General features: G+C 36.4%; 1 protein-coding gene across 7 annotated transcripts; it reads left to right on the top strand.

Moving 5' to 3' along the window:
* The first annotated feature begins 4,146 nt into the window (after nucleotides 1-4,146).
* On the top strand, nucleotides 4,147-23,967 carry LOC310723358 (signal transducer and activator of transcription 1-like). Of its 7 annotated transcripts, none has more exons than XR_014532655.1 (25): nucleotides 4,147-4,351; nucleotides 6,743-6,870; nucleotides 8,000-8,144; nucleotides 8,247-8,342; nucleotides 10,381-10,470; nucleotides 11,031-11,109; nucleotides 11,924-12,018; nucleotides 12,183-12,334; nucleotides 13,406-13,564; nucleotides 13,675-13,767; nucleotides 15,441-15,500; nucleotides 15,582-15,611; nucleotides 15,717-15,807; nucleotides 15,906-15,944; nucleotides 16,576-16,659; nucleotides 16,808-16,906; nucleotides 17,145-17,280; nucleotides 18,436-18,491; nucleotides 20,033-20,127; nucleotides 20,210-20,349; nucleotides 20,601-20,789; nucleotides 22,817-22,889; nucleotides 22,993-23,081; nucleotides 23,595-23,709; nucleotides 23,749-23,967. XR_014532655.1 is itself a non-coding variant. In XM_083536272.1 (24 exons), the coding sequence occupies exons 2-24, from the start codon at nucleotides 6,743-6,745 to the stop codon at nucleotides 23,597-23,599; spliced, it is 2,223 nt and encodes a 740-aa protein (XP_083392398.1). In that variant the 5' UTR covers nucleotides 4,155-4,351; the 3' UTR covers nucleotides 23,600-23,967. The 7 variants fall into 7 exon arrangements, 3 of the variants coding, with proteins under 3 accessions (XP_083392398.1, XP_083392399.1, XP_083392400.1); XR_014532657.1 differs by having other exon boundaries at nucleotides 4,155-4,351; nucleotides 22,998-23,081; XR_014532656.1 differs by lacking the exon at nucleotides 15,582-15,611 and having other exon boundaries at nucleotides 4,155-4,351; nucleotides 15,687-15,807.
* The last annotated feature ends 1,224 nt before the right edge of the window (nucleotides 23,968-25,191 follow it).

Here is a 25,191-nt window from a genome sequence, read left to right as displayed (position 1 = left end):
TTCAGGTACCTGGGGTCAACAGTGCAAAGTAATGGAGAGTGTGTTAAAGAAGTGAAGAGAAGAGTGCAGGCAGGGTGGAGTGGGTGGAGAAGAGTGATAGCAGGAGTAATTTGCGATAGAAGAGTATCTGTGAGAGTGAAAGGAAAAGTTTATTGGACTGTGGTGAGACCTGCTATGTTGTATGGTTTAAAGACAGTGGCATTGAGTAAAAGACAGGACATGTTCAGAGGAGGGACATGGGGTATGTCACTAGGAGAATGCTGAGGATGGAGCCACCAGGAAGGAGGAAAATAGGAAGACCAAGGAGGAGGTTTATGGTTGTGGTGAGTGAAGACATACAGGTAGTTGGGTTGAAAGGGCCAGATTTAGTGGAAAAGGGGGTATGGAGACTAATAATTCACTGTGGCGTCCCTTATTGGGAGAAGCCAAAAGAAAAAGAAGAGGAAGAAGAAAAAGAAGAAGATAGCCATAATAAATCATAGAACTTTGAATACTTAAGTACATTTAAAGGCCATTTCTATTGTACTTTTACTTAAATGATTGTTTAAAAGAAACACTTTTACTGAAGTGTATCTCTACTTTAACTGAACTACATGTTTTGTTTACTTTATCCAGCACTAAGTTCATCTCATGAGACGTCTGGTACGAGTTTTCGTCCTTTAATCATGTGACTCCTATATATGCTATAAATGTGACTGAAGGATTGAAGGTACCAAATTAACTAAATGACTCAGTAAAAGATTCGTTCATTTTGCTGAACGAGATTTTAACATGGCAAAACACTGTAATGATCCGATCTTCCCATCGCTGAATTTAGGTATATATTAGTAGTTAGGAATAGTCCATCTATCACCTGGGGAGTCAACGTTCTAAGGAAAAAAGGTGTCTTTCTACAAACACACCACAAACATTTTTTCCTTAAAGATATTTACTACAAAACCCAAAATGACATTATTTCTAGCATTTTCTTTCATGCACACTGAGCACATGAAACAGGAAAACTGGCTATTCGCTTAAATATTGACAAAAGTTTGTGCACCTCTGACCATCACAAATGTGCCTTTTGAAGGCCTCATTTAATTTTTACTGTATAAAATTCTGATATTTTCCATCCATTAGTGCTTACTCCTTCCTTCCTTCTGTCTTTTTTCTTTCTTTGCATTTCTTTCTTTCTTTCTTTCTTTCTTTCTTTCTTTCTTTCTTTCTTTCTTTCTTTCTTTCTTTCTTTCTTTCTTTCTTTGTTTTTGTAGTGATAAATTCGGCCAGCAGGTGGCGGCACTGAACAATATCTTCTCCACATGTTCAGTAGGAAAGGGGAAACAGTGTGGTGTGTGGTGAAGGCAACTTGTTTATTAAAATGCAGGTGAGGGAAACTTTCCTGAAACCCATTAGAAGCTCCAGATATTATACTGACTGTTGATGATGTGGTTCCAGAGTCACTTTCACCCTCAGTATCCTGTTCAAGTTCAGAACCAGGATTATTATTAGTGAGAAATTTATGAAAAAAAATCCTTATAAATATAATTCTTATAAATAAAACCCAAGTGTGTGTGTGTGTGTGTGTGTGTGTGTGTGTGTGTGTGTGTGTGTGTGTGTGTGTGTGTTCCTCTGCAACACACCTGTACAGTGAGTTACACAAAACCTTTCCTGTGGTACAAAGTGTTATTGCTGAACCTTCACAGAATTAGAGGCACGTCAGAGAAAAAGCACGTGTGTTTGTGTGTACGTGTTAGTATGTTAGTATTATAAATATTATAAATATTTTAATTATTATTAATTAATAATAATAATAATTATTATTATTATTATTATTATTATTATTGTTGTTGTTGTTGTAGTTGTTGTTGTTGTTGTTATTACTGTTATTATTATAATTATTATTATTATTATTATTATTATTATTATTATTATTATTATCATCATAATTATCATTATTATTATTTGTATTTTTATTATTATTATTATTATTATTATTATTATTATTATTATTAGGAACGGAAGATGTAGGGGAATAAAGCTGTGTGTCATGTGATCATCGGTATGTTTTACAAAGAAATTATGGAATTGGTACTTCTGTAAGTTTCGTTTCACCCCCTCACCACACACACACACACACACACACACACACACACATACATGCGCACACACACAATTCAAGCTCTCCGCTCTTCAGACCAGTTTCGCTTTCTTAGAAAGCACGTGGTTTCCTCCGGCTGTTCCATCAAATCAACAAACTCCCCCCACACGCTCTCCTGAGCCGCCACCTACTGTTCTCTGTGGTATTTCTCAGCTCTGTCTCACAGTTTCCTTCTCACTGCTCTGTATCTCCACACTGAACTCACCAGCCCAGTATACAGCTCTTTGGTGAGGCTGATCATTTTACTGCTCTGTAATTTTATATCAGCAGTCTGCTACAGTGGCTCAGGAACCCCAGGTTGCATGAACATTTCTTTATTTAAACGTCTATCACTGAACAGAACCTCAACAATAATGGAACTGAAATGAATAGACATTCCTCTTAAGGTTTCTCAGGGAGTTTTTTTTTTTTTTTGCCACAGTCACCACCGACTCTCTCATTATGGATAAACCTATATTTAGATATACAATTATACACTCTTTTATAAAAATGTATAACCTCTTTATCTCTGTAAAGCTGCTTTGAGACAATGACCTCTGTTAAAAAACGCTCTACAGATGAAACTGAATTGAAAATGTAAAGGAATTTAAGGGTAAATCGAAAGGAACTGAAAAAATAAAGGGGAGGAATATTGCAGGTCTTTTCTGTGCATGTTGCTTCCTGTTTCGAGAGGAGCGTGAGGTCAGATGTCTTGCTAGAATTTCAGATTCTGAAGCTTAGTTTACCTAATGCAGTGATCACTTCTTTCTTTTCTTCCATGGAAAACACTAGAAAAAAAAGTCACTGGTGTGTTGAAGAAAGGTTTTGTTTTTACCTGCTTGTGATATATAAAAAAAAATGTATTACTCTTCATATTCTGTTCATTGTTTAGGGGCCCAGGACCGGTACTTGATGTTGCTTGTGATTTGATTTGAGCTAAAAGCTCTAATGAGGCTGCTTTTGCTTTTTCCTCAATAGAAACATGACATGTACCTTTTATTAATACCTTCTGATGAAGCTCAAAACTCGATCCCAAATGCCTTCTTTGCTCGACCAAGCTATAAGTAAGGTATTCGGTTTCCTCACCTGACCATGATCAACGTTTCCCTTGCGAAAGTCTAAACAGGAAGCAGCATGTCATGTTGAACCATTCATTGGAAAGCAACACTGAGAGCAAATCGCGAAAGTGTTCCTGCAGCTGAAATGTGAATCATCAGGTTATTTATCATTTGCAGAACTTTCGGGCAACTTCTATTAACTCCGCCACCAAGGATATTACAGGAATGTCTTTTAAGAGCCTTCAATATAGTCAGGCACTGAGGTCTGGGATGCAGTCAGCATTCACATTCATCCCAAAGGTCTTCATTAGGGTTGGAGGTCTATAGCAGGAGATCTTCCACTCCAAACCATGTATCTTCATGGAGCTGGATTGGTGTACAGGGGCATTGTCATACTGGAACAGGTTTGGATCTCCTAGTTCAAGTAATGGGACATTTTCATTTTACCAAATCCAAAGTGATCCTATATATATATATATATAGTGTGTCAGTTTTTTCGTCCCTCATGGTGTCCCTTCATATGTAAGTATGCATGTATGTACATATATATATATATATATATATATATATATATATATATATATATATATATATATATATATATATATATATATATATATATATATAAGATATTTACATTCTTGTTGTAACCCCACACCCTGTTAATTTTCAACCCTTAATTCACCACATTTTATTACACAACCAGCATCTTATCAGTCATTACATTGTGCTGGATTTAACTACTGTATCTAAAAAAGATTGATTCCCAGCCATCAGGTTGAATGAAGCTCCACCCACTGCTGCCACATCCTGAGTTTCTATTCACTCCTGAGTTGCGTTTTGGAAACTTTACAGCGGGAGGACGCACCCTGAGCAGAACAGCCGGACCAGAAAGGGGCGGGGCGAACACGTGCGCATTCACCGCTGATTGGCTGTTTACTGGAGGTTGGGCAAAGCACTAGAATCCGGTATTCTGATTGGCTGAGAGACCCGAGCTCAGCTGGTTCAGGGTCTGGAGCTTTTCAAGTCTGAGGTTGAAGACGCTGGAAGTAAGAAAGCTGCTGCAGATTGCTGGAGAAAACCCGAACATCTGATCAACACAAATCTGTCTCATACAACCCCCATTTCTCTCCCCGCTTCTGCAGACTACAGGTTTCCTTCCAAGGCTTTTGGAAAGGTAAGGTATTTTATAATAGCACGAGCACGTGACCCAGTTATAAAACTTTAGAAATGTTTAACTGGACGCAGGGGTTCAGGTTCTACAGTTTTATTTTTATTGTTGCTCTGGTTTTAAAATCATTAAATAGTATTTCATATAATAATAATAATAATAATAATAATAATAATAATAATAATAATAATAACAATAACAATAACAACAATAATAATTCAAATTGTTATATATTTTTAACCACTGTTATTATTATATATATTGCTGGAATGATTATACATATTATTATGTATAATCATAATGTATCATTGTTGTTGTTATTATTATTATTATTATTATTATATATATTTTTTAAGGTTTTGAAAGGGCATGCATCATTTTTATATTATTTCTATTCATTATTTTTTAATGTAAAACAAAAAAAACCCCATGCAGGCTTTAATTTGCACACAATATGTTCTTTATTTCTTTTTAAAATAGTTGTATGTATGTATATTATTTATTTTAAATGGAAAACACAAAAATTGACTCATTTAAAGTGTGTTTTTACTCTGAAAATTGTATTTGTGATTACTATGACGAGAACAATACGCAGAGAGGGTCAGGGGAAATTCGCTCAGTTCGTGTGCACCGTATCTGAAGTGAAAACTTGATGCTGCAACCTGCAACGTTTATTCATAAATCATTATTTTACAAAACATCCTCCTTTTCTCTAGAACCCGATCGCCATTTGTACAGTCTGTTCTGACATGAACTCTGGCATGTTCGAGGAGAAAGTGTGTTTGAGAATTCACACCAAGGCAATATTGTTAGGGTGTTGTACAGTATCAAGTATCGAAACCTTGGACATCCAGATACCACATACTAATTATTTTAAAATTCTGAACTTTAGTAGATTCAACAACCAGGGAAAGAAGACATACTATGAAATACTTTACAGTATATTCAGGATTTAACTTCACGCTTCACTCATATTAACAGGAGACAGGATACAGACAAGCGCATATTGTTTCTAGTTTGTCTTTTGTGGGTGTGAAGGAATTTGTCAGCTGTAGGCGTGGCCTCTTCAACATCTTTCTTTCTTTTCAACAGAAACAAAACAAAAACATCATCTGTTATAACAGCTACATACAATATATGGACAAGTGTTGAGACACCTGAGTTTTCCAGCCAAAGGAACATAATCCAATCATTTTTGTATGCAGGAGCAGGATATATTTCCTTCAGTTCATTTTCTCCCCAACAAACCTGCTCCAGCATGGACCTGTGCACAGATCCATAAAAAAATGCTTTTAGATAATGTGGAAGATCTCCTGCTATAGATCTCCAACTCTATTAAACACCTTTGGGATGCATGTGAACTCTGACTGCACCCCAGGACTCCTTACCTCACCTACATTAATGAAATCTTACAAATCTCCACAAAATCTAGTGGAACATCTTCTCAGAAGAGTGGAGGTTTTTATAACTGGAAATAGGAACGAAATGTGAAATGGGATGTTCGGCCTGTACATCTTATGGTCCGGTGTCCACCAACATTTGTCCGTATGCGTATTTAAAATGAATAACTCTCTGGGATGACATGAGAAAGAAATCTTAAAAGGAATCAGGCTCGAAAGGAATTTGAAACCATTTCCTCTGAATTTCCTCTCCAGATTCTGAGATTTTCATTTCTTATTCCACCGTTAAATATTTTTACTGGCTCAAAGTGACTCATATAACTTCCACTTCTGCTTCTCTTTTGCCGTGTAGGAGTCACACTGGGTTCGGAGACCTCTCGTGAACGTTACACTTTATATCGGTATGGATTTTTGCCAAAACCGATAGTTCCAGCAACTCAACTCAATTAATAACTAAGAGAAATTTTAGTTTGAAAGCCAAACATTATTATCAAAAACAGTTATGATATTAGTAAAACATATTTAATATAAAATTGTAAAAATATGTCTCTGGCATTGAATATCGTGGCTGTAGTTGTATTAGACTCATCCTTCAGTCATAAAAAGAAACTGCACCAGTGAATGAAGCTCTACTGGTTCTCAAAGTAAACACAAATCCCCATTATCTGACAATGAATTCAGTAAACAAGTCAATGACCTTCTGTAACTTTCTGTTTTTTTTTTTGTTTTTTTTTATAAAATTTACGACATTCGGCAGATGCCTTTATCCAGAGCAATTGCTGGTTAAGGTCTTTGCTCTAGAGCTCAGCAGCCTGGTGGTGGTGGGATTTGAACTCAGACCCTTCTAATCCAATTCCAGTGCCTTTACCACCTTCCATTTTATCATCGTCCTTTCTTGCTAATTGTAATGCATGAAACTCGGTCAAATTCAAATGAAATCATGTAAATAACCTGAGAGAAAGCTTGAGATGATTGTGATGATTTAATCTGTTGCTAGATGGCACTTTGGTACCAGCTTCAACAGCTGGACTCGAAATACCTGGAGCAGGTCGATCAGCTTTACGATGACGCCTTCCCCATGGAGATTCGTCAGTACCTCAGCCAGTGGATTGAAAGCATTGACTGGTGAGAAATGAACTGCTCACATATTTTTTAAAAGTGAAGTAACACTAACATTGTGAGGTGTAGATAGAAGACGAGAAAAAGCTGAGAATTGCCCCGTAGTTCACCCTTTTGTTCCTGAAGTGTAATTATTTGGATTTACATCTGTAGTATTAAACTACATTAAACATGTTTCTGAGCACATCCTGAGACTCAGGGCCATGCACAGACATTTTATTGGGCAGTGACTCAAAACCAAAAAAGGCACTAAGGTGGTTGTTAATACAAATTATCCAGTGGTTACAAATATAGAATTAAAAGAAAAGACAGCACTCTTACATATTGCTGATAATAACAAACTATCTACTGTTTTACATTTTGATATTTGCCTGTTACTTTTTTACACTTTTTTTTTATTTAGTATTATATTATATTATATACAAATAAACAACTTATTTAGAACATTTATGTGACCTTTTTATTAACTATTTTCAGCTCTACTATTAATATGGTTCTAATATAAATATCATAAATATGATGTGCTCTAGATTACTAGTATTAACTTAGACAAGTGATTATAATGGAAAATGTACTTAATAACAAGAATTACAGTGTGACAAACTGCTAAATATTCATGTTATGCTTCGAATAACAGCTTCTCTTCTCTCTTTCTTTCTCTGAATTCATTGTCAAGGCATTTGCATTTTTTTTTGTCTACAAAGTGTGCCAACAACAGCGAATTTGTTGTTATTTATATTCGATCAGATTGGGTTCAATAATTTGATTAGACATTTTAATTCTAAGAGTTTGGTAAAGGGGGCACCTCAGCAATGAGGGCAGAGGGGCAGTGAAGTATTAATTGTCCTTTTTTTCTCCCATTTAAAATCACTACCATTGGTCTTTGGATCACTAAATACACATCAAGTTTTCTTTAATTCAGTTGTACACTGTGAATGAAGTATTGTGTACACTCTATAAACCAGTTTACTACACTTAAATAACATTTCCACTCTTTCTGAGCTTTACATTACTCTCATCATGGTACGTTTACTCAATTTCAACATTTCAACAGTTATATTGTGAATAAAATATGGGTTTTTGCAAATCGGACCTGCCTATTGTTGATTATTGACAGTATTATTATCTGGCACAGGGACACTGTAGCCCTTGATGAGTCCCTCGCGAGGCTGCGTTTCCACGACCTACTGAGTAAACTGGATGAGCTCTACGGTCGCCTGAACCCGAGCAACAACTTTCTCCTTCAGCACAACATCCGCAAAATACAACGCAACCTGCAGGTGCAGAACCGCCACAGATACACAATCCCACTAGTTCTATAACTTCCTCTCCTCGCACCATTCATTCAGATTGTTTTTTTAATGTTTTTATCGTCCTTGCAGGAGCACTTTCAAGAAAATCCGATGTACATGGCTATGATCATATCCAACTCCATGAAAGAGGAAAGGAGAATTCTGGAGATGGCCATTAGAACACAGGTACAAGGCTTCCTCCTCATGCCATCTAAAGGAGTTTGTCTTACCACAGTCAACATTGATTTGCTTACCAGGGACAAAATTACATCTTTAAGGAACAAACTTATATACTCTTTTATTACAGCTTTATCTCTGTCAAACTGGTTTGAAACAATGTCCATTGTTAAAAGTGGTGGAATTTTGGTTTCATTCCAAAACCTGCGTTATGGGAAACGCACAATGACTCCAAAAAAAGTCTTCCTTCACAAGTTGAGAAAGGTCAACCTGCAACAAGAGCTGTTGATGCAGTTTTAGGCGTTATCGTGTCTGTCTTATGTACAGCTACCAAATTGGAGTCAGCAATGTGGACTGCTGAGAAGGTTATTAGTGCTCCTTTGTCCACTCTTCATTACCTGTACACCACCAGAGTGATAAGGCGAGCATTCAAATTTACAATGGATCATCACAAACCCTGTTTACCACCTTTTTAAACTGCTGCCCACTGGCTGGTGCTAACAAACGCCACGAACCAAAACTTTAAGACACAAGAACAGCTTTTTCCTCTTAAAGCGAGAGCCGCACAAAATGTCAAATTTCAATTGTCTCTGTGACAGATTTGCCATTTTTACGCAGAATTTCACGTTTCAGCTCTTCCAACAGCTCTGTCAATGATAAAGTTGCAGACTTAAATGATCAGAATAGCACCAGATACTCTTGAAACTTTTTCATACCACCTCGTATATGTGAAACCTTCAAGTGTAATATGAATGGTGATATATTTTCTATTAAATATTTATAACAATGAGTTTACTTTCACAATTTTTTTTTTACTTGAACATACCTGTACAGTATATAAGTTCGATAAATTTCAAATATCATTCTGACCGTACCTTCTGTATAAACAGATGTTTCTTTTTTCTTTTTTTTCTCTTTAACTTATATACTGTAGCTAGAAACTTCTGTCGAAGTCTCTGTACATGTGAGCACACTTGTCAATAAAACCCCATTCAGATTCTCTTTCTATTCAAAAGAAAAGCACTTTTTGAATTCTGCTCTTATGTAAAAAGTAAAAAAAAAAGCAAAAAAAGGAAAAGAAAAGAAAAATATGGTATACTTTCATCTATGACTGTAGCTATTGAATATTTGAATCGAGTATTCTACCAGTCGATTGATTAATTGAGTAATCGGATAAGAAGTACTTTTACTTCTTTAAAGAGCAACACTATGCAAGAGAAAACAAGACGGGTCTCTTAAAAGGAAAAGTTTTAAAGAAGTAAAAGAAAAATATTATTGCTGAAATTGCATTCAAGAATTTCTGTAAAAACTGAACCCTTTTAGTGCATTTAATTGCCGTATTACATCAAAATGCTAATACAAATATGTAAATAAAAAATCATAAATAAAAATATTTCAGATTACTCTCAAAAAAGGAAAAGCACTGTACTGTGTTTTCTTTATGTTTTAGTAATTATGCCAAACTTTGGCCTGAATCTATGCAAACACATTTCTGTAACATAAAAATTTTTTATCCACCGGTAACCATACTGTCGGCAAGCTGTTGGTGTATGAACGAGGTTCCTCTGCTACATGTGTCTTGTTCCGTCTCCTCCAGAGCTGATTGTTAGACAGAGTTCTCTCCAGAAACTCGGAATTGCAAGAAAAAATTGGAACTGTGAGAAAAAAACTTGAAATTAAGCAAACTTAAAAAAGAATGTAGCAGAAAGAGGCTTCTATATGAATCTTCTCCCCGCCCCTCACTGTTTTCTACCCGTTCCTCCATTTTTTATTCTGCAGCGTCTTCTGTGTTTACCTTTCCAGAGCGCTCCAGAGTTTAGCGGGTGGTGCGTCAGTAATTATGGTCCGTGGTCAAACACAGTGCTTCATGTGTAGTTAAATGGACTAAACAATGCATTAAGCAAATACATTTTTATTCAAATTACTCAAGTTACTCGAGAAATTGTTTCAGCCCTACTTCCAACTCAGTTTCAATTATTTTTACTTTGATAGAAATTTCAAAAGGTTATGTGTATTTCATTAACAAAAATGATTTCCTTTTGGCTAGGAAAATATGGGCTCCCCTCAGGGCAATGTTGTAATGGAGAAGCAGAAGCAGCTGGACAGCCAGATGAACGAACTGAAGAAAAAAGTTCAGGTAAATTATGAGTGGAAAAATAACCTGATAAAAAAATACTACACATACTTTCATTAAAATCTGATAATATTCTGAAATACAATATAGGAATGAGTTTTATATGTAATTTGACTGTGCAGATTTTTCTTCATCTTATAAGAATTGAATAGATTTCAGTGGTAGAGGATGGAGGATCAGTGGTGCAGTGGTAGAGGATGAAGGGATCAGTGATATAGTGGTTGTAGATGAAGGAAAGAGTTATACAGGATGGAGGAATCAGTGGTACAGTGTTAGAGGATGAAGGAAGAAATGGGGTAGTGGTAAAAGATGGAGGAATCAGTGGTGAAGTTTGTGAATGGAGGAGTGTAGTAGTTAAGGTGTTGTAGGAGAACCCTTTAAAAAGATTAAAAACAAGTCATGCGAATGCATTCTGGATCAGTTGCAGAGGTTAAATGACTTTTCAGGAGCAAGTCTGGTTAAGTATATATTTCAGAATCTTCTCAAGTTTCCTTCATTTCTGCTCCTGTTCTCAGATTGTAATGGTGTTATTGAATTTTTTTCTGGTTAATATGTGTATACAGGAAGCCGAACAAGACATTCAGGTTCTAGAGGATCTACAGGACGAGCATGACTTCAAGACAAAAACATTACAGAGTAGAAGTAAGAGATTAATGTGTTTTTCTTGCACTATTTTTCAGGTAAAGAGTATAAAATGGGGTATGTATAAAATATTTATGTTAAGTGGGTTTCATGAAGTAAAGCCAAGAAGTTACAGAGGTGGAGTTAGTAAGTTATTACATCTAGGGCTCCAAGCACCAGAGCCAACTTTGATCTTATTCAGATCAAATTGCATTTTTATTTATTTAATTAATTACATATTTATTATTGCACTTTTCACAATGGAGGCAATTGTCACAAAGCAGCTTAACAGAAATTGATAAATTGAGAATTAGGGGTCGACTAATTAATCTGTTTTGCCCATAAACCAGCACCATTAGTTGATTGCTGGAACTATCGGCTATCGGCTAAAATCCATACCGATAGTTTTTCCAGGTTGCGTTATACAATACAAAAGCAGCCTCTAGAGGTGAATAACTGTCTTTTTTTATTAACTGTAACGGTTCTTATATATTTGACTTTCTGTTTGTTTGGATGTGTTGTATATATATTCACAATTTTTTTATTTAGCACATTTTTATAATTCAGATGATTTTTATTTTTTTTTTATGTTACATTTTTGTAATAAAGTTCAGTAATATTTCACATGGTGTTTTTATTTTTTTATCCATTTTAAAAACAGTTAATCGGTTTTAATCAGTTGACTAAGTAGTTATTGACAAATACGATCCAACCCAGCTATCGGTATCAGAGAACTTATCGGTCGACTTCTATTGAGAATATCAGTTTCAAATGAATAACTTTATCCCTAATGAGAAAGATATAGATACTATCAATGTATGCTTTGTGTTTTCAGTGGAGGTTGAAACAACCACACAAATAGCCAAAGAGATTCAGTTGGAGGAGTTGAAGATCAGAGAAATGTTCCTTAAGCTAAATACAATGAGACAGGTAGGCCAATGCTAAATGCAGCTCCTGGGTTTTAGATTCTTCCTAAATCAAACCCATGTGTTTGTCACATACCAGCACAGGCAACCGATGAATCTAACTAACAGTACCATTCCAATGCTATAATATAACTTAATGAGCGTTTTATTTGTCTGTGTATTGTGCAGGCCGTAGTAATGGAGATATTAAATGCACTAAACTTAGCGGATTTGACCGAGAACATGCTAATATCAGAAAAGCTTCCAGAGTGGAAGCAGAGGCAGCAGATGGCATGCATTGGTGGTCCTCCAAATGCCTGCCTGGATCAGTTACAGAACTGGTGAGTTTTTTTTTTTTTTTTTACCATACACGTGTTATATATAGAATGATTTGTGTGTCTGTTTCATCCACTTCAAGTTTTGCAAACTTCACAGCAATTTCAAACCAGAAGACACTTATAAGATACCAGTTGTGGACATAAACAATGCATTCGAGTTTAAGTAGATTCACTCAGTAAAATGTGACTCCAGTAAAAGTGAAAGTGTCCTTTTAACTTTCACTTGAGTAGAAGTACAAACGTTTTTGCCTTCAAATGTACTTAAGTATCCAAAGTGCTATGATTTATTACGGCTATAATGCTTCTATTATTATTTTTGTCACTTAAAAAATCATCTCAGTTTATGTGAAAAGACTCTCAGCACACTGATCTATTAATAGAATGATATTAATGACTCAAACACTGATTGAGTTCTATTACAATCATCATGAGCCCAAAACCTTCTTTTCAACTACTTCAAAAATATCCCATAAATAATGTCACGTGTGTTGTAGTGGGTTTGAGTCTGTAGTTTCTTCATCAATTATTCCTCTCTAAATAAAAGAAGGATGGAAGTAAAGAGGGAAAAAAAAAGGTTGAACAAAAGAATGAGGGAAAGTTTAAAGGATGAAAGGAAGGAAAGAAAGAAAGAAAGAAAAGAAAGAAGAATTGGAAAAAAGAAAGAATGATGGAAGAAAGAAAGAATGTTGGGATGAATGCAGGAAAGAAATAAGAATTAGAAGGAAGGAAGGAAGGAAGGAAAGAAAGAAAGAAAGAAAGAAAGAAAGAAAGAAAGAAAGAAAGAAAGAAAGAAAGAAAGAAAGAAAGAAAGAAAGAAAGAAAGAAAGAAGTATGGAAGGAAGGAAAGATGGAAAGAATACTTAATTACTTAACAACATTTAAAGGATGAAAGAAAGAAAAGAAGAATAGGAGGAAAGAAAAAAGGATGTGAGTAAAGAAGGATAGAAGAAAAGTAGGATGGATGGAAGGAAAGAAAAAAGAATAGAAGTAAAGAAGGAAGGATAGAAGGAAAGATTTAGTGTGAGTTTTATACCTTTTTTCTGTAAGTTATTTAAAGTAATGTGTACACCACAGGTTTACCTCAGTAGCTGAGTGTTTGCAGCAGATTCGTCATCAGCTGAACACGCTTCAGGAGCTGGTGCAGAACTTCACGTACGATAACGACCCCATCGCTTTGAACATGTGCTCATTGCAGGAGCAGGTGTTGTCGCTCTTCAAAAACCTCCTCATCAAGTACGTCATATTCTTTGTCGGTTTCACAGTGAGATGTGGTATTTGGCTTGGCTTTGTGGTCAGGATTACATGTAAGTGAAGGATGCGAGTGCTTGTGATGTGTCTTTCAGTTCCATTGTGGTGGAAAGACAGCCATGCATGCCCACTCATCCGGAGAGGCCCCTGGTGCTGAAGACTAATTCACAGTTCACAGTTAAACTCAGGTATGTAAATAGAACATGAATGAACTCACGCTCAAGAGTTAATATTGAGTGATACTGGAACAGTTTAAATTTGATGATTTAAATTAGTATCTTTATCGAACGACTACAGATCAACTCAAAGCTACACAGTTATCTCAAAATCTTGTACCTCACCTCAGATGTACACCAGATAGGACAACTGAACACTACAGGCAACTCAAATAAAGTTAAACTCAAATAACCACAAATAAACGTAAATGTACACCAGTTTACTCAAACCAAAATAAAAGTCTCTTTGCCTGCCAAACAGCCCCATAAGTGTGTCGTGGAAGAAACCGCTGGAACACCGCTGACTGTTTCTTAGCCTCTTGGAACCGATCGACTACCATGTTAACCACGCCGACGTGCTACGCAGGGGCTTGGTGGGAAACGTCGATAAGGGACGATGCCACACCAGGGCCAAATACGGCTTTGCCAAGGACCTAGACACCTTTGACACCTTGGTCGGGAAAGAACGGCAGACCCTGACATGGAGGTTGTGAAGCAGGCTGTAAAAAGTGTTCATCGAGCTTGCTGGACAAAAGTGCTCTCTGCTCATCAGCAAGCCAAGACAGGTCTAGCTTGGCAACAGCTCGAGCCACAACCCCCATGAGCTCCTCAACCTCCAACTCGCAGTCTATCTTAAATGACTATTTAATAACTCAAATAAACAAGACAGTAAATTCGGATGAGAACATATAATCTAATAAACACTAGCGTTAGCTTAATTAAGCATATATAAATGCAGTTAAAGACCATAGTTACCTCAATAATCATACATAAACTCAAATGAACATATCTTAATCTGTATAAACAGTTAAATAAGCACTACAGGTAACTTAAATTACCACATATAAACTACTAAACAAAACAATTAACTTAAATAATAAAATACTAACTCAAATAAACAGCATATTTAACTCAAATGACCACATATAAGCTGAGTTAACTCTAATTAAAATGTAATTCAATTGAAATAAACACCAGTGTCTAATCAAATGCCCATATATTGTATACATTCAAATGAACTCCTAAGCTAACTCAAATGAGCATGTAAAAAACTCAATTAAACAACCCAATTTACTCAAATAATCATATATTCTTTTAAATCACCATATATACATTCAAGTAAACACGCAAGTTAAACCAAATGGCCATATTTAAGCTGCTTAACACCAAAACATGGTTTACTCACACAACACCAAAACACGGTTCACTCAAATTACCATATATACAAGCTAATAAACACCACTTTTAACTCAAATGAAAATATTTCAGTTCCAATAAACACCACATTTAACTCAACTCAATCAACTCAAATGACTGTATATGGTTTCAAAATAAACACCAGATTTAAACATAATGAGAATATATTAGAATCACCAGAGTTAACTCAAATGAACACCACAGCTAACCCAAATGAGCATATATAAATGCAAATAAAAAACAATGTTAACTCAAATAATCGTATGTTTACTCAAATGACCATATGTTAACCTAAATGTAATTTTAAGTGACCATATATTAAGGGAAAATGCAAATTAAAACCAGAGTTAACTCAAACCTCAATATAAAAATTGATATATAATTACAACAGAAATAATTATTTCTGCTTTAATGCTGTGTATTGAACGTTGTGTTTCCCTTTTCACTAGGTTGCTGGTGAAGCTCCCGGAATTGAACTGCCAGCTAAAAGTCAAAGTCTCCTTGGATAAGTACGACGATATATCAGAATACTAAACTTACCCATTTTTATTAAATGTAACTCATGGTTTCATAAATCATTTTCTCTATAGAGACTTAACAAATAAGAATACCTTCAAGGGGTAAGAGATGAAACAAACGTTCCTAATATAACACATGGTAATTTTTTGGAAAGCCTAATGAACGGTTGATGTTAGATCTTTACTTCTATACATTTTCTGGTGTAGCTTTCGTAGGTTTAATATATTAGGAACCAGCACCAAGGTCATGAATATGGAGGAATCAAGCGGCTGGCTGTCTGCTGAGTTCCGGCACTTGGTACGAGTTACATACTAAGTTATCGCGATATTGATTTATCTCCCTATATAACATTAACTATCCAAATCATAATTATTTATTTATTTATTTTCATACAGCAACTGAAAGAACAGAAGTCAGTTGGTAGAGCCAATGAGGTTGGGAATTTTTAACTACTGTCTTCACTAGATATCATATATAATAATAATAATAATAATATTAATAATAATAATAATAATAATAATAATATAATAACAATAAATAAAATCTAATAAATTTTTGGCCAAAGGTTATGGGACACACGACTTTCTCAGCATATGTAGTTCTTTTCTAAACTGTTAGCACAAAGTTGGAGGCACACAGTTGTACAGGACGTGTTTGGAAATATTTCCCTTCACTTCAACTAGCAGACCCAAACCTGTTCCAGCATGAAAATGTCCCTGTGCACAAAACCAGCTCCATGTAGATATGCTCTACATGGGTGAAAGTAGAAGATCTTCTGCTACAGAGCTCCAACTCTATTAGTCATTAAGACATATTAAGACATCGGTACCTGAATTTACTAACACCTATACCTGTGGATGAGCACAAAATCTACACAAACTCTAGTGGAACATCTTCCCAGAAGAGTGGATGTTATCACAACAGCAAATGGAAGCACATAGCAATTTTATGGTCAGGTGTCCCAAACTTTTGTCCAGCTCTAGATTTTTAAAACGTAGGGGTCTGTTTGTATGGTTTGTATGATGTAAGTATTGTCAGTGATTTTGTATTTTTGTCTTCCCCCAGTCTCCTCTTCTCATCACAGAGGAACTTAATTCCCTCAGCTTTGAGACTCAACTCAAGCAATCAGATATCACCATCGATATAACGGTAAAATAAAATAAATTAAATAAATAAATTTTTTAAGCAGGTTGAGTATTAAGTGTGTGTGTGTGTGTGTGTGTGTGTGTGTGTGTGTGTGTGTGTGTGTGTGTGTGTGTCTGTGTGTCTGTGTGTCTGTGTGTGTGGTTGAACCCAGACGACGTCACTTCCTCTAGTGATGATATCTCATAACAGCCAGATTCCAGGTGCCTGGGCCTCCATCATCTGGTTTAACATGCTCTGTACTGATTATCAGGTAGAAGGTATTTTCCATTACAATTCTCTCTCTGTTTATGCATATTTAGATTTATAGCATTTGGCCCCTTGATCTTATTCAGGGTTAGGGGCCTTGCAGAAGGGCCCAGCAGTGGATTATTTTGTATAGCTGCGATTTGAACACATGCCATTCCAAAGCCCAATGCTTAACCACTAAACTACCAGTTTCCCCTTTACTTTTTATTTACTCACACAATAAAACATCATCTCTGTTTCAGAACCTTGGGTTTTTCCTGAACCCTCCTCCAATGATGTGGGGAGAGCTGGCCAAGGTCCTGAGCTGGCAGTTTTCCTCCATTACTAAGAGAGGCCTTAATACAGACCAGCTGAGCATGCTGGCAGATAAACTACTCGGTGAGCTGAGCATATTTCCTTTTTGCTGCATATCACACACAGCCACATTCAAGTGTCCATCAGTGAACAATGATGGAACTGTAATGAATGGACATTTGGTAATGAGGATAAGGATGGGTTCTTTTTTCAGTCTGGTTTCTCCCAATGTTTCTTCCTCATACTATCTCAGGGAGTGTTTTCCCTCACCGGTGTCTCCTCCGGCTCACTCTTTAGGGATAAACTCTGGGGACAAATTTAATACATGAAAAAGTATATTTGTAATCTATTAATTTCTGTAAAGTCGAATTTGGGACGATATCTCTTATGGAACAACCTGCCCAGTCACCGCACCTAAATCCTATTGAACTTCTCTGGGATGAAATGGATCACAAGAAATCTCAAACTAGTGAAGAAAATCGTTAGAAAGTTTTTCAAGAGGCACAGCAAAGTATTTCAACTGAACGTTTGAAAAACGAACTGTCCGGATCGTGTCAATCTGTTCTTCATGCTATGAGAGGATCTTTCAATAGAAATAAAGTGGAACATCTGGATATTTATAGATTTGTTTGGTCAAAGAAAATCTTCAAAGTGTTACATTACCGAATTTGTTGCATAGAAACAAAAGTAACATGCACGTGTGTCTCAAACACCATAACAGCATCACTGTTTTCACATTTTTGACAGGGACTGTATTAAAATGCAAAAATCATAACTAAGCTAAATGTTAAGTTATGGGTTTAATCACATGCCTAGTAATTTTACTAACTTAAATAAATATTTCAGATAAAACTAAAACTTGTTGATCAGATGGTCAGAAGGTGTTGATTAGATTTTAGAAGAACAGCTCTGATTCACAGAGATGCTTCAGATTTAAAACAAACAAAAAAAAAGAATAAGATTGATGGAAGGAGTCTCCAGTGTCAGTGTTGGTGCTTTCTAATAATCTAAGGATTGAAGAGTAACGTAATGTGACCCCTTGTGATGTTTTGGGTTTTACTTAACTACAAAAAGAGATAGAAAGAACACAGAGACAGATGAGGGAGTGTTTATAGCTGCTATAATGTAACTGAGAAAAGGAGCGAACTCATTTTTTAAATTTCGAGGGAAAAAATCAACACAATCGGACCGAGTGTTTCACTGGTTAAGTGTTTCATGTCCTGTCCTGATGTCCCACAGGTCCTGAGGCTCAGGGAGACCCGGACACCGCTGTCAACTGGTGTAAGTTTATCAAGGTGAGCAGATCACTGCAGCTTATTCCCGTCACTGTAACACTCATACAGACCTGCTTTGTTTCTTCAGTTCTTAGGTTGTTTCACTTCTGTCACCGTAAAAAGATTAGCGTCGAAACGAAACCGTGGGAAAGCTGACATGAGCACGTGACTGTAGAGATAAAACCTGAACAGAAGTGGCAGCTGGGTTTCGATTCTTTGGCAGAACATTTAATATACAATTTGTGATAATTTTAATAATAATAATAATCATACAACTAAATCTATTATTTCTTTACGTTTTACTTTTACCTTCCGAAAGAACTTTCGCAAATATGGACATCATTTAATTTGTTCATTTATAATGAAAATGTAACTCACCAGGATGCAGAATCGGAGCGAGCTTCATTTATCAGTCTGTAGGAAACGAACCGTGTATAAAACGAGTGCAAGAAATTGCCATGTGGACATTTTAAATAAACACAAAAACACCCTGCAGACTGCGAAATTCTATCAAATAAAAAAGATAAATAAAACATCTGTTCTTTTTATATTTTATATTATACGACTCGGGAACAGCGTGGCGCCTCAGATGGTGATTTCTGTATATTGTATATTGCCATCGTTTTGTTCGTTTGTAATGGGAACATTAACGTAGGCTCTGTAACAGGAACCAGAAATGATTAGTTCACCTCCTGAGTCCCTTCTCCAATTCAAGTCTTTGGTTTATTTGTTTTTAGATGTATGTTTGCTTTTAAATGAAAACAATAAATTCATAATTCCTAACTTATTTTACATACAAGCTTTAAACTGTGTCTGTATGATACAGATAAAAATCACATTCATAAAAATGACATGGGGACCAGGAGCCCCAGCTGAGTGTGTTGAGTTCAGGTTTCATTGTTCTTTCTCATAAAATGTCTCCTTGGCTGAACAAGATAAAAATGTTCAAGTCGGTAAAATGATCTTATCTTACAATCCATGCAATACACAGCTCCTCATGCTCCTTAAGGTTTGGTGTAAAGGTTGTCGCCACCTACAGGACACTAGTCGTAATAACTAGTAAAGAATTTGCTAAAATCTCAATATGAATATCTCGTGATGGCTCATTGTCACGTTTATATTTTGTCTGGCCCAAAGTATTGAGACACCCGACTTTTTCACCCATATGACAAATTGGAATAGAACGTCTTTTGCTACCATGTTCCCTTTACTTGAACTACGAGACCCAAAACCTGTTCCAGCATATAAAAATATGCCTGATATAGATCTCCTGGATGAAAGTGAATGCTGACTGCATCCCAGGCCTCCTTATCTCACCTACATCAGTACCTGACTTTTTCTAACGACCTTGTGTCTAAATGAACACACACAAATCTCCACAAAATCTAGTGGAACATCTTCCCAGAAGAGTGGAGCTTATAATAACAGGAAATGGAGACTCAATGTGGAATGGGACATAAAAAAAAAGCTCATAGCAATCTTATGAACAGGTGTCCACAAACCTTCACCATATAGCATGTATAATTGATTTCTGCTAGACTAGACTTTTTTTTTTATTTCAGATGCCATCTAATGAGAGAGGAGTCGCATTCTGGCTGTGGCTTGATGGGATCCTGGACCTCATCAAACGATACCTTTTGAACATCTGGAATGATGGGTAGGAACAAAAACAGGAAGTTTGTTCCAACAAGTTGATTAAAGATGCAGATTGCAGACTTTTTCTTTCTCCTCCTGGTCAGGTATATAGTCGGCTTCGTTACTAAAGAGAAAGAGAAATCTATGCTCCAGGACAGACTTCCGGGAACGTTCCTACTGCGCTTCAGTGAGACGTGTAAAGATGGTGGGATCACCATCACGTGGGTGGAGCAGTCCACGAACGGTACGCGCATCGACGTCCTTCAGCACACCTTGTGGATATTAGCACACTCTAGACTTGAGCCTAAGTTTCATATGTAATCCTAACGGTCACATGGTTTCATTATGATGTTCATAACTAAACTGTGTGGCCAAAAGTATGTGGACACCTGTCCATCATGTGATACGAGATAATCACCGTTATTTTCACGTCAGTGGTTTGAATGTAGCTGCTGGTGGCATCAAGACGATTAAATTGTGTCTCCTGGAACGCAGGCAAATCCACAACTCACTCGGTGAAGCCCTACAGGAAGTCCGATCTGGTCAGCCTCCCTTTCCCGGACGTCATTCGGAACTACGCACTGATGGATGGTGAGAACATTCCACGAAACCCTCTGCTCTACCTCTATCCGGACATCCCTAAAGACGCTGCATTCGGACGCTATTACAGCAGTCCGTCTGACGGTACGCTCTCAACTCTTATACTGTTATTATACTGTATATACCCTGTGATCCTGAATGTGTCTGAATGTCGTGTGGGCTGCGTGATTATCTGAACTACGAGAACATTCACAACTCATTTTTATCCAGACAAACATTCGGGACATTCTAAAACACGAAAAATGCTTGACGTGGCTTAATGCAATTAGACAGTGTTTTTAAAAGCCCTTATGCATTAAGTCACGGTATGCGTTCGTATTCTGGACTCATTTGCTTGACATTAAAATGTAATTTTACCAAAACGAAGAAGCTTTCAGTCGAGGGTGAGAAAGGAGCAAAACAGCTTTATTGCAGTCGGTCAGCACATCGTACGAGCTCTTAGGAGTCAAATCTCAAACAGCAATGGCACAAGTGCAAATTTCAATCTAAAAAACTCACGTTTTGTTCTTTACATATTTCTCTGAGATTCCTCCTCTATTTTAAAAGCCTTGTTTACCTCATTTGCATTTTTGCATAATCCATGAATTTTTCTTTCTTTACTGGAAGTCTCGCTGGTCACCTTTTCCTAGTTACATAGTTTACGTTCTCTTTTCCGATACCCAGATACCCAAAACATCAATACTTTTTCTCGTGCCCTGACAAACAAATATATAGCTGCCCTGACTAAGTTGCTAAGGGCCCTTGATGAAATTGTGAGCTTTCTTCCACGGCCAGGCAGGTTTGCATCTGTTCCATGAGTTTTAAACTTCCTTATAATGCTCCCAATGGTGTCTCTTGGAATGTTAAATATTTTGGAAATCTTCTTATACACAAGCCCCTTCAGATGTGATGAAATAATCTCCTCTCTCAGCTTTCGTGGAAGCTCCTTTGTCTTTCCCATGATTGCAACTTACCTTGAGCACCTTCATGGTCGGGGTTTATATATGCATCACAGCTGAAGCAAATGAAGGATCGTTATAGAGTTCCCAAAGGCTTAATGATGTTTCAGCTCCACTTCAGGCCATAAAAACTGTCAGAAAGCTTCAAAAACAACAATATAATATAGGGGTTGAATAATTGTGACATGGCGATCTTAACAAAATATACTGTTACATACTACATTATATATTTTCTGTGTTGATTTTATGTATCACTAAACTCATTAAGAAGCCATCCAAAGCAGAATCCTGCACTTTAAAAAGATTTTTATTTATATTTCTGATTGCAAGTGTGTGTATATATATATATTAGGGCTGTCAATCAATTAAAATATTTAATCCTGTACCGTAAATTAATACTTATCAAGTTGTAAAAATTCTAATCAAAATGGTCACGGACAAATATGGTGCTTTATGCAAATGTATATTTATTATTAGTAAAACCAAACTGAACATAGAGCATGAAGAAAAAAATATATATTCTTGTAAATGTATTAAAGTAATTGTGGTGTTCTAAATGACGTAAATCACCAGGACACCAAACGGAACTTTTTCTATGTTTCCACACGGACGGTTTTAATTGCCGGATGTGCCATGTCAGATTTTGGTGCTGATCTGAGACTCGGCGCATCAGTAAAACAAATGTTTAGTACTTTTTTTTATATCTGAGTAAAGAAAGGACGTCGTAAATAAATGTGTGTTGCGTTGAAGGTTTTAATTTCGCGTTAGATTTATATTTATTTATTTATATCCGTACTAAAAATACTCAAATTAATTTTTATAGGATGAATAGAATTAGTGCTGTTCAAATGAATTTGCGTTAACCCTCTATGAAGGTGTTAATTTTGACAGCTCTAATATCTGTGGTTAATGCGTAAAGCTTGGGGCAAAGGTGAAGGTTATATTTTGCTATTTATGTTTATATTCTTATTGCGCTTTGCCTGCTTGGTTATATTTCATATTGAAGAATCTCTACATGATAACTGTTTATCTAAACCTGGATGACATTGGCATAAGCTATAATACTGCTAAGAAAGCAGGCTTAAGCTAATTTTCTCAAAAAAACTTTCTACACTTTTTTCCCCCCAAATGTACATATTTCTCATTTTTCACACGTTCCGGATCCGCTTTCAGAGGACATGGATGTGGATAATCCGAAACAGAGTAACCCTTATCTGCCCAGAAGAATCATTTCAACGTCAGAAGTGTAAGTGCTTAAAAATCACATTATAATATCAATTATAGTGTTTTCTTTTTAATTGGATGAATAACTATTGCAATAATTGAATAACTATTATCACTTCTCAAAGCCAAGATGGAAGACCAGCCAGTGCCCTTGATCCCAGAGGAGCTTGGGGAGCTCCAGCACATTATGCAAATAAAGGGAATGTACAATCTGGTAATAACAGTGACCTCAATATGTATATTGGTACAGTACACGATATGGCCAAAAGTTTGTGGGCATCTCATTCCACATTGTCACCATTGCCTATTATAATAAGCTCCACTCTTCTGGGGAGATGTTCCACTTGATTTTGTGTGGATTTGAGCTTCTTCAGCTACAAGCATGTGTGATAGTAAAGCCATGTACTGATGTAGGTGAGGTGAGGTGTGGAGTAACGGGGTGCAGTCAGCATTCACATTCATCCCGAAGCTGTTGGAGCTCTATAGCAGGAGATCTTCCAAACCCATGTAAAGGCTTTGTGCATTGCTATGCTGGAGCAGGTTTGGGTTTCCTGATGCATCCTATTCAATTGTATGCCTCCAGGTATGTGGGAACAGTTTGGGGAAGAACCACATATGGGTGGAAAAGTCTGGTGTCCCAATACTTCTGGCCATATCGTGTGTGTATACATTTTATATGCAGCTTAGTTTTAAATGTAAATGATTTTTTCTTGTTTTCTCCCCACAGTGTGACACTTTACAGGGTTATAAATACTCATCCTCACAACCATCTCCATCCTTCAGAAGAGCAGATTTTACTGCATATATTTTGTTATTGTGTGTGTGTGTGTGTGTGTGTGTGTGTGTGTGTGTGTGTGTGTGTGTGTGTGTGTGTGTGTGAGAGAGACTAATATCAGTGTTTTTACACAGTAAGGTTGATTTTATTCTTTTTTGAATGGCACAATTAAAGAGTTTTTATGTACAAGCACACACACACACACCAGACACTTTTCCTTACAGCTTTATTTAATATTGTACAAGTGCACATGGCTCCTGTGCACACGCCTCTGAACTCTGTGAAATGTTACCTGTGAAATAAAAATCAATTTGCACACAAAAAAGCGTTTCTGCTGCATATAATGATTAAAAAGTCCACGTGTGGAACGATTTCGTTCGGTTTTCCATTTAAACAAGGAAATCCACGCCGAGGCCAAAAGTATTGGGACACCCAACTTCTCCACAATGATGCGATTCTTTCTCAAACGGTTCAAAGCCAAAACCAGCTCCATGAAGATCTGTTTTACATGGGTTGAAGTGGAAGATCTCCTGCTATAGAGCTCCAACCATCAATACCTTTGGGATAAATGTGAACGCTGACGCCACCCCAGGCCTCCTCATGAAATCTCAGCTACATCAGTACCTGACTTTACTAAAAGTCCTTATGGCTGAATGAATCTTACACAAGCACACTCTAAAATCTAGTTGAACATCTTCTCACAGAAAAGTGGAGGTTATTACAGCAGCAAATAGACGCTAAATGTGGAATGGGATGTTGGTAAAGTGCATAAGCAACCTCTGGGCCGGTGTCCACAAACTTTTGGCCATATAGATCATCTCTTAGCTTTACCTCCAGGGGAAACCTTTTGTTTTTTGGATCTGGATATTTATTATTTTCAAACATATGAGTAAAAATTATTTAGAATAATTACTATGGTAATACTGTAATTAATTATAATAATTATACTAATTATATTTAAGAATAAAATAAACTAAATTATTTAATATTCTTATTAATTAATTATTATCCATTTTATTCTATCTATTAATTTCTTTTACATATACATATATTTTTATGTATTAAATGAGTGACTCCACTCTAAACCGAAGTCCATGGTTTCTTTTTTATTTTTTTATTTGTTTGTTTATTAAACTGGGGCAATACACTAGACGTTGTTACACACTGACAACCGATGTCATGTACACAGGGCATATAGCATGAAGCTAGTTTGCAGCCCTCATCAATCAGCCCTCGACTAAAAGATTCCCTCGGGGGCAAGGCTACAAACCTACACACTTAAATAATGTCTTAAATTAAAACTTCATACAGTTCTTCCTGTCCTATACATGTAAAACAGTGGAGTTGTGGAGTTGTAGGCGAGATAATGTCAGGAGATGCTGTCAGAGGTTGGACCGCCACGATTGTTTGTCTGTGATGGAACACATATTTCAGATCCCCCTGATTTGTAGTTAGTTTAGCTACAGTACTGAAAAGGAACCTGGGATTGTTTTTGTTGTTTTTTATGAGTTTGCTCAGGTGTTTAGCTCTAGCAGCTTTTAGCGCCTGT

The sequence above is a fragment of the Silurus aristotelis genome, assembly GCF_946808225.1.
Source record: "Silurus aristotelis genome assembly, chromosome: 3".
Lineage (NCBI taxonomy): Eukaryota > Metazoa > Chordata > Actinopteri > Siluriformes > Siluridae > Silurus > Silurus aristotelis.
Note: the sequence above shows the minus strand (reverse complement) of the source record. Positions and strands in the feature narration are given on the sequence as shown.